We start from the raw sequence: 18,347 nt of genomic DNA on the forward strand, positions 1-18,347 counted from the left end.
GCAGGATCTCGAAGATAGAGCGGAATAGAATAAGAGAATCGAGGAAACCAAAGCGCAGCGATATGAAAAGAAAAGTCTTGTCCGGGCGTGTTTGGGTCTAAGAGATGGGCGCCTGGGGTTGACCCGGGTTTGGTTGACCAAATGTGATCCGGTTGGCGTCATTTTGTGCCCCACGACGTTGGCCCTGTCCACGACCACGGTAAGAACCGCGTCCCCGATTATTGTAGTATTGGCCATGCTGTTGGCCATGCTGTTGGCCGTGTTGTTGACTTTGCGGTTGGCCGTTGTGGTTGTTCCGACGAGGTTGACGATCTCCGTTCATGTTCACGGATCCAGCTCCAGTCTGAGGTGGAGGGTTGGAGATGGGTCGAGGGATGTTCTCGGGAGAATCATAGACATAAAGCTTCTTGTCAATATTCTGAGGGATGGGCTGAATTTCAGTACCCAGTTCTTGCTCAATCTTGTACAGATTGAACCGATCCTCCCAGTTGATGAGGTTAATGGCGAGACCCAAGTGTCCGAAACGACCCGAACGACCGATACGGTGAAGATAGGTCTCCGCGTTCTTCGGGAAATCAAAGTTGATCACAACGTTAACTGCTTGAATATCGATACCGCGAGTCAACAGGTCAGAGCAAACCAAGTTGCGGCATACGCCATTGCGGAAGTCATGGAAGACTCGGTTACGGTGCTGCTGAAGCATCCGAGCATGAGAGTAAAAGCATGAATAGCCGAGTTCGGTGATCTTTTTGGCCAGAAGCTCAACCCGGTTGGTTGAGTTGCAGAAAATGATCGACTGGTTAATCTGGAGCTTGGAGAAAAGAGTGTTCAAGCAATGAACCTTTTGCTTCTCCTCAACGAAAGCATAGTACTGGGTGATACCGCGCAGGGTCAGCTCGTCCATGAGGTTGATTTCGTAAGGGTTGCGCATGTGCTTGTCCTTGAATGACTTGACAATCAAAGGGAAAGTGGCACTGAAGAGCATGACCTGGCGATCCTTGGGGTGGAAGGACATAAGTTGCTCAATGACAGGAGTAAACTCGGGAGATAGCAATTTGTCTGCTTCATCCATGACAAATGTCGGGCATTCGGCCAAGTCGGCGACACCTTTGCTAGCCAAATCCAATACTCGTCCGGGGGTTCCCACAAGAATGTGAACAGGGTCATTTAACCGGATAATGTCGTCCATCAAACCAGTTCCACCAGTGGTTACCATGACATTGATACCCAGGTGTTTGCCTAGGGTCTTGCAGACCTGTGATGTCTGGAGTGCGAGCTCTCGTGTGGGGACCAGGATCAAGGCTTGGGTCTTTGTACTTTTGGGGTTGATGCGCTCGAGGGTGGGAATAACAAAGGCAGCAGTCTTTCCAGTGCCGTTCTTGGCTCGGGCCAAGATGTCTCTGCCTGTGAGGGCAACTGGTATCGTCTCTTCTTGGATAGGGGATGGCTTTTCAAATCCAGCCTCAAAAATGCCCATCATGAGTTCACGTTTGATGTAGAAGTCCTCAAATTCGAGGCCTTTTGTGGCGGTGACATCCTATTCAGAGTCAGTATTTTGGCATTGACTGACACTAACAAAATACTCACCTCAGTTTGTGGGCGAGCATCTTTGGGGGGGGAGATTCAATGTGTCCTGCAGTCTTTGCTCTGAGGTTGCTTCCCTGGTCAAGTCAGATTTGTCTGAGGGCAAAAAAAACGTGATTGACTTACAGCTTAGTATTGCCGAGTTGTGCAGCAAGCGCGTCGGCCATTGTGCCGATAAGGTGCTAGGGAGGTGGGAAGCAAGTTTGAGGTGACCGATTTTGTTTGCGATCAAAGATATGTATGAAAGGGTGTGCGCGGAATAGAAGAGGAATATTTTGAAAGAGGTTTGAGGTGACGGAAATGTGAGGAGAGGAGAGGGATGTTTGTCGAAACCAATAAAGTCAGGTTGTAGGGGACGAGAGATCGGGTATTCAATGAAATGAAGCTTCTGTGGGAACCAAGGAAGATTTCTGATGCCAAAGCTGGGAGAGTTTACAGATAGGATAAAGAATGGTAGAAACCAGTTTTGTTGACAAGAGGGGGAAAAAAGAGTAGGAAGGTAGGAGAGGTTGAGATTATGATGGCGGGGAGCGAAGAGGTTTGAGGTAAAGAGTGAAGCTAAACGTTCCATGGTTATGGTCACGTGCCACTCCACTACTACACACTCTTGGAAGGTATCTAATATGAGAATATACATAGTTTCAAACATGGCTAAACATGGAATTTTTCAAGGGTATTTCGCTGCAAATAGGACTACAATTCACGAGTTCAGCGCCGGAAGGTTAGTGTCGTTTGGCCACGCTCTGGCTCTGCCAATTCCTTCACTCTGACATCCGCAGAGATGGTGATATCGGTCTTGCTACCAGGTGTGATCAGAATGAACTGTCGCCCAATAGATCGTCTAGCGGCAACCATCTAGAATAGTCATCAGTCAGCGAGGATCCTTAGGAAGGAGAAGTGGCACTCACAAGCATGTCAATCGCCATCTTTCGGTTGATATGATCCATATACACATCACTTTGAAAGTCAGCGTGATAACAAATCAGAATATAAAGAAAACTTACAATTCATCAAGACAACGGATCGGAGATCCCATGGCTTCCCAAAGAGACAATAACAGACAGACTTGCGAGAACGACTTTTCGCCACCGGACAGTGTCTTTGCACCTCTCCCGGTGCTATCATCTTTGGTAATATCAGGTTCAACCTAGACAGTAGTCAGCATTGATCGGTCCATTTCCCCGAGGTTTTGGTGAACAGGACTTACTTGTAGATCCAGAAGTTTGTTGGTATGGTCAGCCAGAAGCCGACCACGGAAACTTCTCTCACTCAAGAGATAGGTGAATTGAGCTTTGGCTCGAGACGAGATGTGGGATCTGAAGATTTCCCATCTCTTCTTACGGTTCTGCAGGGTATCTTTCAGGGCCTAAACAACAGTTAGATCAGACCAAATGACCAAATAAACCAACAAAAATATAACAAAAGGGTAATTACCTGACTCAAGGCCGAAAATTGTTCAAGTTGCTGCAAGGCTCGATCATAGGTTGCCGCAGTCCTTGTTGCTTCAGCAGCAATTTCCTCTCGAGAACTTCCCAACCTATTGACAGTCAGTTTTGTGGCAATTGGTAAGCTGCAAGAGACATACTCTAAGTTGTAACGATCCAGGTCACGGCTTAGTTTATCGAGCTTTTTGTCGAGGCTGCCGGGTGTTTCTCCTTCGTCCACAGGAACTCGGGAGGAGACCAAGTTGGCCTTTTCATTGTATTCAATAACCCGTGCTTTTACCACTTCTTTTCTCGCCTCGATTGCAGCCTTGGTCTGTTTATTTTCGTTAACAAGTCCAACAGCTTCGTTCTTCTCCTCAAGGATTCTGGCTTGTTTCGTTTTCACAAGATTTTGCTCGCTTTCAGCAACTTGTAGTTTTTCCCGGAGGGTTCCAAGTTCAGAGTCTTTGGCGGATAGTTCCCGCCGAATTTCTTTGAGAGTCTGCAACATGGCTTTCATGGCTGCCTCGCTATCCTTGTATGATCCCTCATTGAGCTGCTTCTCATCTTCGGCTTCCTTGAGGGCTGCCTGAAGGGCGTCAATGCGTCCATCCTCGGCGTTCTCTTTGTCCAGGGCGTCTCGGAGTCCCTCTGCATGATCTTCCATTCGTTGCATTTGAATTTGCAGGTCTTTCTCGGTTCTTCTGTGTCGGGCCAGTGCCTGTTTGCAGGCCTCGACGCGTGACCGGGCAGTTACCAATGACTGTTCAATGTCGTTCTTTTGGCGTTTGAGGTCGGCAATAATGTCGTGTTGTGCGCTAGAGCCATCAGCCAGTGTCACAGGCTTCAAGGAACGGACTTACTTACTTGATTTGCAAGGCCACGTCTGATTTCATGCGCGGGCCATCGGTCCACCCCATAACAGGAGCCTGACTCGGTTCTCCGGCTCGGCTGTATGAAAGATGGAGTCCTCGACGTCGATCTTTTGGATCAATGGAGTAACAACGCTTAACGTTTCTTGGTCGTGCACCGTCGAATAGCACAGCGGAGGCTTCGCTTACGTCCTCGATCAACAGCATTTGTTCAATCCCGTGGTTGATGATCAGTTGTCGCCGCACTAATTCATTGTCGATCTGAAAGGTCAGCACATTCCATAAAACGTGGGAGGAGTGAGGGTGGCTACCTGAAGTGTTCGTAAAACAGTGTTGTATTGGGAGTCTGGTTCGTGTGCCGAGGTATCCAAACGGCCACCAGAGCCAATGAAGACTGGACAGTTGCTGTCAGGCCAGGTCAGCTTCATTTTTTCAACCTGTACCTCTGGTCGAACTCACCACTGAACCCGCCGCATGATATCGAAAAGAAGCTTCATGTCATTTTTGGACGAAACGATGAAACCGGCAAGCGTGCCACCAAACACTCTTTCCAAAATAGATGACCACTTCGGTTCTAGCAGAGTGACATGGTGACCAATTGGGCCAACAGGGCGTGACTCCCACGATTGCTCCTGTTGAATGGCTTTCAGGAGTGCAGGCATTTTGAAATTGAAGCCGGACTGTCTCGATCCACCTTCTTTAGTGAGATTCTCAAGTTGGTTTTCCGCTTGATCAATCTCGCGGTTTTTCTGTTCAAGGGGACCATTTGCTTCTGTGAGATCTCTCTCGGCGGTTTCAACGTTTTCCCGTAGGCGAGCGGTACCTTGGCGATGCTCTTCGTATTCCTTTTGGGCAGCAGAAGCGTCATTGGCGGCTTGTTCACACTCGTCTTGTTTTCGAGCGTAGCCGCCACCGCTCACATCAGCAAGACGCTGATTCTCATCGTCGACTTTTTGCTGGGTTTCCTGGATTCTCGACTCGGCCGCTTTGAGATATTCCCTAATCTGGCGTTGTTCCGCCTATACAAAACAGTCAGGTAAGGCATTTCACGGTGACTGGAAGGGCGTACCTGTAGGTCATGCCGGCCGGCCATCTCAGTGTCCAGTTTTTCTTTTATTTTGTCCCTTTCATCTTGGGCCTCATTCACTGCCACAGCAGCTCGCCAGGAATGTTCACCTGCAGCTGTTTCCTCCGCGGCGACTCCATCAAAGGCAGCATCAAACCGAGTGAGGCGAGACTCGGCCTCGGCAATTTTCCGATCTGCCTCGGCGATTTGTTCGGTGAGTGATATTTCCATCTATCTTGTCAGTCAGCCATCAAAAAGGTGGTGGGGTGGGACTGACTCTTTCTTGCTCTTCAACTTGAGCCCAAGCCATTTGGCCTCGGATATTTCTGATCCGTTTTCGTAGAGAATCGTGCTGGTCAGATATGTCGAGCTTTTTCTTGGCCAATTCCTTGCGGTTTTGGAGGACCTGTACGTCTTGGGCTGATGTTCTGAGCTTTTCTTCAATTGAGTCGAGGGATTCCTCCACCAGCCGGTAGTCGTTATCGAGCTGTTCCAACTGGACGCCTTTGACAAAGAATTTGTATTTCTCAGCTGGGCTTGATGTACTCAAGAACTGACGGGCCATATCTTGAGAGAGTACGTTCATAGGGTTTTCGATCTGCAGGGAAAAGTAGTCCGTGATAGCATCCAGCTCGGCCTTTTTAGTCGAGACGATGCGCCCATTCTCTGACTTGATCTTGAACCCGCTAGTGCCGCTTCGGGAGAAATGACGCTCGACAATAATGGTTTTCCCAAAATCATCTGACAGATAGGCACCGTCGCCTTGATTCTTGATGCGAACGATGATCGTGCTATTTTCCTTGCCCTCTTTGATGAAACTTTTAAGGCTTTGGCCACGATTTGTCGCAGAGGCTTTGCCACCTAGACAGAGGGTGATCGCTGTCAGGATCGCACTCTTACCGCTACCGTTTTTACCAACAATGAAGTTGATCAAGGGACCCAATTCCACGTAGAAGTGATCATGGCACATGAAATTGTAGCACTCAACGCGTTCGAGGATTCCATGTTCGGCGGGCACGTTGGCCTCGTCAATCAAATGCGAGTATTTTTCTTGTATGATCTGGGTCTGGCGGAGCTCTAGCTCATCCTCATCGTCGAGAAGCGCATCGTCGTTGACGGCTAAAAGTGAATCGGGGGCGTTGGTAACAGAGCCGGAAGAGATTGGAGATTCCGAGTCTGTTGAGCTCTCTGAATTTGTCCGCTGTCGTTTTCTCTGTGACTGTTAGCTCTGCTTAAACTCATACTTGCTGGGATCGTACTGAAGAACTCATGGCTGGCTGGTTGGACCCGTCGCTTTCCTCGCCGGAGTCCGTAGACGCCTGCACGCGCTTGCGGGATGGCATTTGAAGAACTCCTTATCGACCAAAGCCAGTGGCTAGCATAGCGAGCAAACTCGTCAGTCTTAGCTGATTGTCGCGGTTTTCGGCCACAAAGACCCCCACGAACTGATAGTCCCGAGGTCGCGTCGCGTCCGCGTCAAATAGACTTAGTAATCAAATGGGCACACCTGGGCACCCCCGAGTGAAAATGTAGCCTTCAGCGTTATTTTGATGTGTTTTGGTGTTGAATTTAAGAAGAAAGAAGAAACTAACATGACGGAATAGAAATGGTCTTGCTTTATGAGTAGAGGTCGAGGGGGACAACAACGAGTGTTTCTTTGTTCAGTGAATACAAAGAGAATCGGACGCCAAAACTATAGACGAAGTACGGAGTATGCGAGTACCTATTGCCCTCAGGCAATTTCTAAAGGTGCTGATAAGATGCATAGGGGGGGTATTACTTTAATTAATAGCTGATCGCTCGATCTACCGCTAGATTACACCTTCCTTCAACTAGAGGTACGCGAGTTGATTGCGCACGTTCTCTAGGCCATCAAAATTAGCCTGCAGAGTAGTGGCAAGAACACTTGAACTCTTGATATTGCCATCGCTTGCCCATTCATCGCACGCGTGACGAAGCTGCTGATGCGCAGCGGCAAATGCACTCTGCAACTCGGCAGTCCGAGTACACGACCGGCCTAGATCATTCATATAATGAGTAGGGTCTTGTATGCATAATCGTTGTGCAACAAGGAAATTCCGCTTCGCCGCAGCGGTCCGCTTGGCGCTGATCAGAGAACGCTGACCACGCTGGTGGGCAGGTTCATCAGCGTCGGGAGCTACAGGTAACATGTCTGCGCTGAAAAGTCCGGGAGGATCCACGGCGACACCGACAAACTGGAGGTCAATTTGAGTGCCATAGAACTGCAGGAGAGCAAGGAACTGGTCACCCAAGTTATTGGGCCCGGGAAACCGGCCATGGTTCATCTTCAGGAATGCCACGATGAGCATGGCTAGCGCATCCGGTCCAATGCTGGCCTGCGGTGAGCCAAAAAGGCCACGCGCCTCTAGCAATGTGCGTGTTACTGCGTACAGAGGTCGCAGGGCAGGATATTCAACCTGATAATCTTGCAGATACTCCGTGATAGCAGGGATACCCTCGCCACAATAGAATTGCAACAACAGTCCAGTCGGCCGGTGGCGAGCGGATAGTGAAGGGTTTCGCTTGTCAGATAGTTTGACATGGTCCCTGAATGTATCGGTGTGCTGTAGAGCTCTTTGGACTTGACGTAGAAGGCGGATGTGGGCATCTTGGATCTGGGGCCGCGTGGGGCTCGGTCTTCGATCACGTTTTAGTGATCTAGGAAGGTCTTCATATGGTAGTATAAAGTCAAGATCCGAGTGCGCCAGTACAAGGCCCGTGCAGTGGGATCCAATGACCCGTGGAGCATGTGGGACCACTGGTTTGAGAAGTGAGGCTACCTCTGTTCTGAGCTTCTCTACGCGGTCTTTTTCCTGAGCTCTTGGGGTCAGGTATTGATTCAAAGCTCGAATTTCTGCATCCAAGGTGATCTCGGCATTGGCGCGAGGCAGCTCCAAACCTCTCAGCCATGGACTCTGAGCCGGACGACCTGTTCCTGCAGGTTGAATCGCATCTTCTCCAAGTTGATTAATGAGTGATTGCCGAGATGCTATATCCACAAGACTTTTGCGTTTTTTCTGGGGTTTTTTAGATACCGGATCGGGAGTATCAGGTGAATATTCTGAGTTCGGTAGAGCTGGTTCCGCGGGTGGTTGGTAGTCGGCGCGACTCTTAGGTGGAATCTCAGGCCGCCAGAGTCCTGCGGGATCTTCAATGGGGTAAATTTTGCGGATCAAACGGGACCGATTTGAGGACCGATGGGCTTCTAGGGTCTTTCGGAGGCTGTTGGCAAAGACATCGGGAGTCTTGGCTGCCGTAACGGAGCTATGGAATGGGCGAAAGAGGTGAGAGGGACGGATGCGTAGAGGTAGGCTCGAAAGCTGCATAATAGTATTAGGGCATTTGAAGAGAGCAAAAGAGGACACCGGAGTGGATGTCACCATGCCGAGGATGCATGCAGCTTCCCAAGATTATTTCGGTCGACTTTATTCGAGAGTATCTGTGCCTCAGGCAGAAACGGCCATGTGACAAAGGTATTTGCAAGTGCATTTTAACAAGTTCGGCTTTTTATAACTATCTACATCGATGTATACATGTATACATATGTATATGTAATATTCTACATCTATCTCAGTATATTCAAACGTACCAAATACTTCATATAGGTCAAAAGTACATAGAAAAAGAACTACGCAACTATTTACCTCAACTACTATACGATACACAAGATAGAAAAAGAAATGCACACATGACGTAGCACTGAGGAAATATCCACAAATTCCCCCTCCATACTCTCTCTATCTTCGTCTTAAAATCTGTTTCTATATTAAACATTACATATTTGAATCTGTGAACTTGGAAGATCTCCCCTTTAGGTCTAATCGGTTCCCCCCGAGCATTTCCTTCGATAACTCTCGATAAGACAAGTCCACTTCACCGCTTGCCCCTCCATCCTTACTATTTCCTATTCCTTCTTTCTTTACCTATAGTCTATCTGTTTTTCGATTTTATTATCTTCCTTTCATTGTCCATGGCTTTCCTGCGATAGTTCCATTTCCCCCCGACCTTGCTTATCGACTCAGTCCTAACCCCCCGAGGTATGTACCTTGGATCATCTCCCCATTCCCAACCCACCGATGTCAAAGGTTTCCCCGGACCTTGGTGCATATGACAGCAGCCTAACTCTCGCAGTCTAATTGCAACACACCGGATCTCATCCTCGATCTTCCCGTCATATAAGCGCTGCTCGGCTGCTCGTCATGTCCAAACCAGAGAGCCCCGCGCAGGTGCCCGATGATCAGCCAAACCCTGTCCTTGTTGGGCCTGGATTAAAGGCTCTCAAAAATGAAGCATATACCGAAGCGACAGATGCGACACCTTGTCTGGAGAATATGTCGAGCGAGGCCCCTTCATATTTTGACAGTCTCCCGGGGGCCAAGGCTGTAACCACCGACCCGTCTGACACCAAGTCCCAGCCAGTGCAGACTGCAGGGAGAGCATCATCTGGCATGGATCTGCTGCGCCGCTTGAGCTTGACCTCGGACTCTCCCATCTCCCCTGAGATTGATCCACGCGTACAACACCCAGGACTTCGTTTGAGTGGCCGCCTCATTAGCGCTGCTTTCTGCATACCATACAAGCTCAACTTTCGATCGGGATCAGACTGGGTACGTGGATGATTCTGTTTATTTGGGAGATCGTATTGACTGACCGGATAACAGACGCTAAAGTCGCGCTCCGGTACTTCAGCGCTGTTCGATTCATTCGCACATCTTGCATCGGATGAGACTTCTTGGTCACACACCTTGGTAGGCTGGACCGGAGAAGTCGAGCCTGATGTGGACATGAAATCACCATTGCAGCAAATACATCCCAATTCTGCAGTCAAGGCACCTTTAGCTCCCAGTAATCTTGTTGCCAATCAGCCATTGAACAAGGCTGCTGCGCCAGTTCCCGTGGATGGAACCAAAAAGCCACCCGCACATCCATTGTTAGAGGGAATTAATGTCACCCAACAGGACCGAGAACGACTCGATGAACAATTGAGCTCAGGTCGTCATGGCCGGGTATTGCCTGTGTGGTTGTCGGATGCATCAGAAGAACCAGAAGAGACTATTCTACTGAAAGATCAAGGGAGATGGCGCCGTTATGCCGAACGTGAGCTATACCCTCTACTCCACTACAAGCAACATGGCCCGACAGATGGCCGATCTGAGAGACGGTGGTGGGCCGACTACGTGCGCCTGAACCAGTTGTTTGCGGATCGCATTGTGCAGGAATATCAAGAAGGAGACGTGGTCTGGGTTCATGATTATCATTTGTTCCTTCTGCCCAGTCTGCTGCGGCAACGTATCCCGAATATTTACGTGGGATTCTTCTTACATTCGCCCTTTCCCAGCAGTGAGTTTGTCCGGTGTCTTGCGAAGCGCAAGGAGATCTTAGAGGGAGTCCTGGGTGCCAACATGATTGGATTCCAAACATTTTCCTACTCTCGACACTTTACCTCGTGCTGCACACGTGTTTTAGGCTTTGAGTCCAACTCTGCCGGGGTTGATGCCTACGGGGCCCATGTTGCAGTAGATGTTTTCCCCATTGGCATCGACGCACGTTCGATTCAAAAGGCCGCCTTCGGGGCTCCGGATATCGAGAAGACCGTGTTGGGTATTCGCAAGCTCTATGCTGGAAAGAAAATCATCGTCGGCCGCGATCGCCTAGACAGTGTTCGCGGCGTCGCGCAGAAGCTACAGGCATTCGAAATCTTCCTGGAGCGCTATCCGGAATGGCGTGACAAAGTTGTCCTTATCCAGGTGACGAGTCCAACTAGCGTGGAAGAGGAGAAGGAAGATCCAGAGAACAAGATTGCTGGCCAAATATCCAATTTGGTTTCGACCATCAATGGGAGATTTGGCTCTTTGAGTTTCTCGCCCGTCCAGTACTATCCGCAATACTTGTCCCCGCGCGAGTATTTCGCTCTGTTGCGTGTAGCCGATGTCGGATTGATCACTACGGTGCGAGATGGCATGAACACAACGAGTCTGGAATATATTGTCTGTCAGCAGACCAACCACAGCCCTTTGATTCTTTCTGAATTCTCCGGAACGGCGGGCACCCTGCCCAGTGCCATCCACATCAACCCGTGGGATATGGTTGGGGTGGCTGGAGCGATCAATCAGGCATTGAATATGCCAGCCGAGCAGCGAAAGGAGCAACACCTCAAGCTATACAAGCATGTGGTGACCAACACAGTTTCAATGTGGTCCAGGCAGTACCTTAATCGCCTACTGACCAACCTTTCGTCCTTTGACCAATCGGTCGCTACGCCTGCACTCGATCGCGCAAAACTAATGAAGCAGTATCGTAAGGCTCGCCGACGACTGTTCATGTTCGACTACGACGGCACATTGACGCCAATTGTCAAGGATCCTCAGGCGGCCATTCCTTCAGATCGGGTACTCCGTACTCTGAAGAGTCTATCAGCCGACCCGCGAAATGCCGTGTGGATCATCAGTGGGCGGGACCAGGCTTTCCTGGACGAGTGGATGGGCCATATCCCAGAACTCGGATTGAGTGCTGAGCACGGCTGTTTTATCCGAAAGCCCGGATCTGAGGATTGGGAGAATTTGGCCGAGAGAAGCAACATGGGATGGCAGAAGGAAGTGATCGAAGTCTTCCAACATTACACAGAGCGAACCCAGGGTTCATTCATTGAACGGAAACGGGTAGCATTGACCTGGCACTATCGTCGTGCAGACCCAGAGTACGGTGCGTTCCAGGCTCGCGAGTGTCGCAAGGCTTTGGAGGACACTGTCGCCAAACGGTGGGATGTGGAAGTCATGGCAGGTAAGGCCAATCTAGAGGTCCGACCAACCTTTGTGAACAAGGGGTTTATCGCCACCCGGTTGGTCGACGAATATGGCACGGCCCCAGGGAAGGCACCGGAGTTCATCCTATGTTTGGGTGATGACTTCACTGATGAAGGTAAAAAGTGTTCACCTGATGCGTGCTGAAACTGTGGATTAACATGCAATTTAGATATGTTCCGAGCCCTCAAGAAGTTTGATCTACCACGCGACCACGTTTACTCGGTTACGGTGGGTGCCAGCTCAAAGCAGACCGATGCCAGCTGGCACTTATTGGAACCGGCCGATGTTATTGGATCAATTCAGATGCTTTTTAGCAGCGCCAACCAAGATCACTGAGATTTGAACAAGATCTGGACCAACAAACCCCATGATTACCCGCCACAGCCAAGTATACGCCATGCTCCATCGGGGAATCTAGCCTTGGCATCCGTTTCAGATTCGGCTCATGCCTAAATTTATCACCACACGGTCTTGAAGATGGTTTGATCTACAACATATTGCTAGGGGGGCATTAGTCTTATATTAAGACACTCCGCACTGGTTCAAAGGTTGCTATACAAGCATTACCTCCCGCCACTATTGTTTTAGCTTGTTTGGCTCGGGTTTATGCTCTCCTGCTTTTACCCCCTAAGACAGGTCCTTTGCCATGCTTTTTGTATAGACTCACATGTATGTACATGTTAGAAAGATAGCATTGAATTTCCTGAAAAGTGTTACATCGTACACGTGTACCGAGATAGATGTACATACTGTGACTATCCGAGACAGCCGGTTTTGCGGGGACCCCGGGATTGCGCCATATCAAGTGAGTGTGGGGTTAATATGAGATATATAGTATAGATATTAGAAGCTATTCAACTTAAAAGGAATTAAAGAGAGAAAGATGAGAAATAATTGAATATACTGCAACCTTGGACGCTATACCCTATAGTTACTCTATCTATACTCTACAAAAGCCTAACACGATTATATAACAAATATAAAATCAGCCCTACCATATCATATATATGCAAGACATAATATACAATATCCAACATAGATACAACGTAGACACATAGATATACATAAAAAGATATGCTTACTTCGGAAGTGGACCCGTCTGCCATCGGAAGGGCGCGGCCATCTCTGCGAATAGGCGAGAGAGACGATCGGAAGGATCTCCGTTATAAGAAATTTTTTCAACTTCGATTTGACTCATAAAAGTATTTTGTTATTTTGGAAAGAGTCCTGTAAGTCCTGTATTTACAAGGCGTCTCAAGGAGGCAAACGACCATGTCAACTTCTAATATGGCCTCCAATCCCTCCAAGAAACCCTTAAGTATGACTGAAGAACATGGCCAAGAGCAAGCCGAAAAGAACGACATAGATCAAAGCCACACTCGCCATTCCTCAGACGAAGAATCAACCATTGGCTATGAACCCGACCTTTCCCACGTACCCACCAACACCAGCGCCTTGAACCGTACACTATCGGCGGTGCGTACTCGGGAATCTGGCAAAGATCTCGGCCCACCGCCGGACGGCGGATTTCAGGCTTGGTCGCAGGTTGCTCTCGCTCACTTCGTCATCTTCAATACATGGGGCTACATCAATAGCTTCGGAGTCTTCCAGACATACTATTCCCAGACACTGGGGCATCCACCCTCGGATATCTCCTGGGTCGGAAGTATCCAGATCTTTTTGTTGTTTTTTATCGGCACTTTCTCCGGCAGAGCAACCGATGCTGGCTATTTCACATTTACTCTGGCCTGCGGTGCTATCTTGGAATGCTTCAGTATCTTCATGACCTCGCTCTGCACAAAGTACTGGCAGCTATTCCTGGCACAGGGTGTTGGCCAAGGAATCGGGTGTGGGCTCATGTTCTGCCCAACCTTGGCTTTGGTCTCGACTTATTTCGCCAAGAACCGTGGCATCGCTATTGGGATCGTTGCCTCGGGTTCTGCGACAGGGGGTCTGGTCTTCCCGGCTGTTATCATGAAGATGCTGCCCCAGGTCGGATATGGGTGGACAATACGGACGCTGGGCTTTATCTCGGTAGCCACGCTGACTCCCTGTGTGCTGTTCCTCAAGCAGCGTCTTCCTCCACGCAAGAGTGGTCCGATTGTCGAGTGGGCTGCCTTCACCGAGCTGCCCTACCTGCTGTTTGCGATTGGCATGTTCATGAACTTCTGGGGCCTGTATGTTGGCTTTTTCTACATTGGCAGTTTCAGTCGTAACATCATCGGCGTGTCAAGCGATCGATCCATTCATTTGCTCCTGGTCATGAATGGAATCGGATTGGTTGGGCGATTGGTCCCCAACCTGCTTGCTGATCAATTCACCGGTCCTCTCAACCTGTTGATCCCGTTCAGTTTCGCGACGGCCTTGGTTGGCTACTGTTGGGCGGCAGTTAGCGGTATGTCCGGGCTGTGGACATTTGCCGCATTTTATGGCCTCTTTGCTGCGGGTATTCAATCGTTGTTCCCAGCGACCCTCAGCACCCTGACGACTGATATGAAGAAGATCGGTGTACGCATGGGCATGGTGCTCAGCGTGGTGGCAGTGGCGGCTCTTATAGGGTCTCCTATTGCTGGTGAGCTAGTTGTTCGCGACGATGGCAACTACCTGTATGCCCAAATGTTCATGGGATCTGCGATCTTCCTTGGTGGATTGACGTTGATTGGGGCTCGAGTGACCAAAGTGGGCACTGGTCTGGCTCGAGTTTGAAAATAAGATAATATAAGATAGATGTTATGTATTTAGGGATATATAAGATATAATGATAATGATATATCCTATGCATGGATGTGGTATGTTGTAGGTCTAACAAATCCACGAGTTGTGGTTTGACGAGAAGAAAATGTCCCCACATGTGATTAATGCGAGCGCGGTGACTCGCGACTCTTGACTCTGAACTCGTTCTCTCCCAATTTTTGTATTATTTTCACAACATTCGAAGTCTTTACAATACTTTGCATATTATCCAAGTAAGTTGTTCTTTTTTGATTCTATGGCGCAGGAACTGTGAAGCGACACCCCACCTTTGCCCCTCCATTGTGTGCGAAGCCCCCCTCAATGAAAACCCGCTAACTCGTTCTCGATATAGAGATATAGACATAGGTATTACTTGAGCCTCGTTTTAAAGTTCTCAAATATTTTCTACATATCAATATGGCGCCCCGTGGTCGTGGAGGAAAGTTTTCCAAGCCCACTCGAGGAGGTATGTCGTGTGCGCCTGCAGAGCACGAGATACTTGAAGCTGATCAGACGATGAATAGGTGGCAAGCACTTCAGCAGAGATCTTCAGCCATTAGACAAGGATGGTAACCAAATGGGTCTTTGGCGGGTAAGTGGATTTCAACCCCAATCAACTCAACTTCTACAGCAACCTGACCCAGACCTCTCTCTCATAGGAGCCTGGTGAGCAAATCAAGTCATCGGGCGACGAAGATTCTTCGTCCGAAGAGGAAAGCTCTGAGGAATCCAGCGAGGACGAGTCCAAGCCCACCGAGTCATCCACAGCTGCAGGAAGCCGCGAGGAGCGCCGCGCAGCTGCCAAAGCCAAGAAGGCAGCCGCATTGAAGAAGCGAGGCCAAGGACCCGCCCAACCGGGCGACTTGCCCCCTTCAGACTCGGAAGAATCCGACAACGAGCTCCCCGCCAACCCCAACCACACTGCCAAGTCCCGCTCGCAGACCCTGAAGGCCGTCGAAGAGCCCACCGCTGAGCCCAAGAAGCCCGCCAAGGTCAAGGATATCTCGCAGTTGTCCCGACGCGAGCGTGAGGCCGTCCAGGCCCAGCAGGCCCGTGAGCGTTACCAAAAGCTGCACGCCGAGGGTAAGACCGACGAGGCGAAGTCGGATCTGGCTCGTCTCGCCGTTATCCGTGAGCAGCGTGAGACGGAGCGTCTGCGCAAGTTGGCTGAGAAGGAGGAGAAGGATGAGCAAGCTAAGGAGCGTGCTGATGCCGCTCAGGAGCGGGAGGATCGTATGCGCGCTGCAGCTTCGGGAAAGACTGCTAAGAAAGTTGGTGGAAAGAAGAAATAAGCTGGATTTCGTTTTATATGTGGTCATGACTTGGGTCGAATTGTTGTTGGTTACAAATCTAGACAACAAAAAAACAAAGCAAACAGTCGAGATACTCCTCACATTGGATATCTGGAATCAGACAGTAGAAGATATGCCCAATCATGTAAATTGAAATCATGTACACGGACGCCCCAATAGCATTAGATAAACACCTCATTTCTGGGCTGGCTTTTCTGGGAATGCGTAAGCCGGTCAAAAAAAAAAAAAAAAAGACATTTCAAGTTTCGTACACGGGATTGAAATCCCAGGGAGAAGACATAGCCAAGAAAAAATGTCTATTTGGGGGAAGCTTGCTACTTCACACGCCCCAGAACAACCCTTCAACGCTGCGGCCTTGCATGACAATGCCCCAACCGGCAATCAGGCTGACTAGCCACATAACGGCGAATATGAGGATGGGCACAAGCAGAAGTTCTGTGTTGTGCAAGAAGGGGAGAGCATTGTACCCCAGGAATGTGATGTAGGTGTAGTAAATGAGAGCAGAGAGGTAGAGCGAGTTTCCGAGGAAAGTAGCCAGGAAATTACTTGGGCTACGGGTGAGGAGTGGTAGAAGGAGGAACTGCACCACGTAGAGATGGAGATAGAGAGGAAAGAAGGCCCGGTTGGACACCTATACAAGGGCAGTGTCAGAAGGTTAGAGATTCCACGGGATTTGTGGCAAGGAGTCTTACATCAAAACAATATCCAAACTCCAATTGCTCCTTCTCCCCTGGCTGCGTAAACAAGCCCTGAGCGGCACCTCGTCTTCGGCCACGGGAGCCCCGCAGGCCAGCCAGAGAGGCGGCAGCTCCGTTCGGACCGAATAGACGGCCAATGATAAAGTATCCAATTGTTGAGACGAGCAGTGACGAGCCGATGAAATGCACAAACACGAAGAGGAAGGTGAGGCGTATGATTGCGCCGAAGCCCGGCGTATAAGCGAGGCCCCATGCGAAGGCTGTGAGGAGGAGGAAAAATGATAGTAGGTAGGTGAATGACGGATCAGGCCGGTGCCATGTGTTTTTGGTTTCTGCTCGAAGGCGTCAATAGTGTTCGGCTAGGTCGATGGATAATTGGCGTTGCCAAGGTTGTATGTGCTTGTTCGACCGAGGCATGAGCTGAACTTGGAATAAGTAGACTCACGTTTCTAGATCCGGTGGTGTGGTCAGAATAGTTCGAGGGCCAGTTAGGGTAGTCAAAAGACCACTTACATGGTAGTATATCGATTTGAAGACCTTCTTGGGTGCGATCAACAACGAGGTCATCTCCCAAATGGCCATCTCAAAGTCCATTTGTGGAAATTTGAAGAGCCTGTTCCATATCAGTGATTGTCTCTCGCGTCGAGGTTCTTTGGTCCTACCTCTTGAAGAAGCGCGGCATGCGGACGCTCGACCGGGTTGCGGGTGTTGAGCCGAAGTTGGCAGGGCCGGCATGTTGGCGGGGGACGGAGATGTGAGGGTTCATGATCTTAGACCCCGTTTTCGAGAAGGGAAATCGGTCTCGGAGCATACACAATGCAGTCCGGTTGTTGTACGTGTGTCCGATGCAAGTTGGGCCCGGTTATGTCATCTTAGTCACGTGTTGTGTATTATTCTCGGTCATTTATTATTTGATTTTTACTCTACATAACTAGTATACATGGTTAGTATAGTTAGTTAACATAGTACATAACATGCAGAGTATATAAGTTTTAGTTTCCAATATACAAATACTTCGTACATCATACTCTCTTCTACTCGAGTTTAAAGTCTAGATAGATCTGAACTCATTTATATTCTGAACAAGTGTCATTCCCGCTGGAAAAGTTTCCTCTCCTGAGAATCCACTCTGCAAGGGGCTAAAGGATAGTCAAGATAGTCAAGATGGTTAATACGTAGTTAACCATGAGGGAGATATTGTACGGAGTACGGAGTACTCCGTGTAAGTCTGGGATTCACTTATATCTGTTAATGTACATATAGTCATCTGCCTAAATGTCTATATAGTCTACTTCTCCATTTACGGATGTCAACATCCGATAATACAAAGTAGCTCCATCCCCCCACTGCTCCACTTGGGTACTTTTGGCCTATACAACATATGGTATAACTATATTGACTTGAAGGGATGATAAGGCAGAAAATGATGATATATTGTATAATATGCATACAACATACTCCTTACTACTCGGTAGTAGGACCTAAGCTTAAAAGCATCTTCTTAACTAATAGTTAGTTATGAAGTTAATACAATGTATGAAACCCCTGAATGTGTGTGTTGGCAGATCCTGGCTAAAACCCAAGTAATTTCCCCTGGCACATGTGTTTCTATTCAGTTTCCTCATATGTTGCAATCTCCCTCATTTAACACTATATATCTCTCATATTTATATATGTATTCAAAAAAAACCAAAAACCAAAAAAAAAGGACAGTCCCACAGTTCGGAGATACTTTGAAAGTTCCCGCCAAACCTCTCTCAGGAGTTCGTTCCACCCCGGTTTCTTGTCTCTTTGCATTGCTCGGCCCTGTTGCCAACATTCCTTTTTTTTTTT

General features: G+C 48.9%; 7 protein-coding genes across 7 annotated transcripts; 3 read left to right on the forward strand and 4 right to left on the reverse strand.

The window, feature by feature from the left end:
* Positions 1–97: 97 nt before the first annotated feature.
* dhh1 (DExD/H-box ATP-dependent RNA helicase DHH1) lies at positions 98–2,155 on the reverse strand (the record flags this gene model as incomplete). The annotated part of the gene is made up of 3 exons (XM_057280708.1): positions 98–1,537; positions 1,588–1,607; positions 1,711–2,155. 3 exons carry the CDS (start codon positions 2,153–2,155, stop codon positions 98–100), a joined length of 1,905 nt encoding a protein of 634 aa, XP_057134968.1.
* A 137-nt stretch (positions 2,156–2,292) lies between these two features.
* Positions 2,293–6,289, reverse strand: N7471_007990 (DNA repair protein SMC6; the record flags this gene model as incomplete). The annotated part of the gene is made up of 12 exons (XM_057280709.1): positions 2,293–2,439; positions 2,493–2,541; positions 2,589–2,731; positions 2,792–2,950; positions 3,019–3,121; positions 3,170–3,826; positions 3,876–4,141; positions 4,192–4,285; positions 4,340–4,899; positions 4,950–5,177; positions 5,224–6,159; positions 6,206–6,289. The coding sequence occupies 12 exons, from the start codon at positions 6,287–6,289 to the stop codon at positions 2,293–2,295; spliced, it is 3,426 nt and encodes a 1,141-aa protein (XP_057134969.1).
* A 489-nt stretch (positions 6,290–6,778) lies between these two features.
* N7471_007991 (uncharacterized protein) lies at positions 6,779–8,350 on the reverse strand (the record flags this gene model as incomplete). Its single annotated transcript, XM_057280710.1, has 1 exon — positions 6,779–8,350. One exon carries the CDS (start codon positions 8,348–8,350, stop codon positions 6,779–6,781), a length of 1,572 nt encoding a protein of 523 aa, XP_057134970.1.
* Positions 8,351–9,166: 816 nt separating this feature from the next.
* On the forward strand, positions 9,167–12,106 carry orlA (putative alpha,alpha-trehalose-phosphate synthase subunit Tps2; the record flags this gene model as incomplete). The annotated part of the gene is made up of 3 exons (XM_057280711.1): positions 9,167–9,574; positions 9,629–11,885; positions 11,940–12,106. The coding sequence occupies 3 exons, from the start codon at positions 9,167–9,169 to the stop codon at positions 12,104–12,106; spliced, it is 2,832 nt and encodes a 943-aa protein (XP_057134971.1).
* A 951-nt stretch (positions 12,107–13,057) lies between these two features.
* On the forward strand, positions 13,058–14,476 carry N7471_007993 (putative MFS monocarboxylate transporter; the record flags this gene model as incomplete). Its single annotated transcript, XM_057280712.1, has 1 exon — positions 13,058–14,476. One exon carries the CDS (start codon positions 13,058–13,060, stop codon positions 14,474–14,476), a length of 1,419 nt encoding a protein of 472 aa, XP_057134972.1.
* Positions 14,477–14,920: 444 nt separating this feature from the next.
* N7471_007994 (PDGFA associated 1 family protein) lies at positions 14,921–15,795 on the forward strand (the record flags this gene model as incomplete). The annotated part of the gene is made up of 3 exons (XM_057280713.1): positions 14,921–14,969; positions 15,028–15,095; positions 15,163–15,795. The coding sequence occupies 3 exons, from the start codon at positions 14,921–14,923 to the stop codon at positions 15,793–15,795; spliced, it is 750 nt and encodes a 249-aa protein (XP_057134973.1).
* Positions 15,796–16,135: 340 nt separating this feature from the next.
* On the reverse strand, positions 16,136–17,280 carry N7471_007995 (unc-50 family protein; the record flags this gene model as incomplete). The annotated part of the gene is made up of 5 exons (XM_057280714.1): positions 16,136–16,447; positions 16,509–16,846; positions 16,960–16,963; positions 17,028–17,127; positions 17,177–17,280. The coding sequence occupies 5 exons, from the start codon at positions 17,278–17,280 to the stop codon at positions 16,136–16,138; spliced, it is 858 nt and encodes a 285-aa protein (XP_057134974.1).
* Positions 17,281–18,347: the final 1,067 nt, after the last annotated feature.

The sequence above is a fragment of the Penicillium samsonianum genome (assembly GCF_028829775.1).
Source record: "Penicillium samsonianum strain IBT 33392 chromosome Unknown utg000004l_segment0_segment0, whole genome shotgun sequence".
Taxonomy (NCBI): Eukaryota; Fungi; Ascomycota; class Eurotiomycetes; order Eurotiales; family Aspergillaceae; genus Penicillium; species Penicillium samsonianum.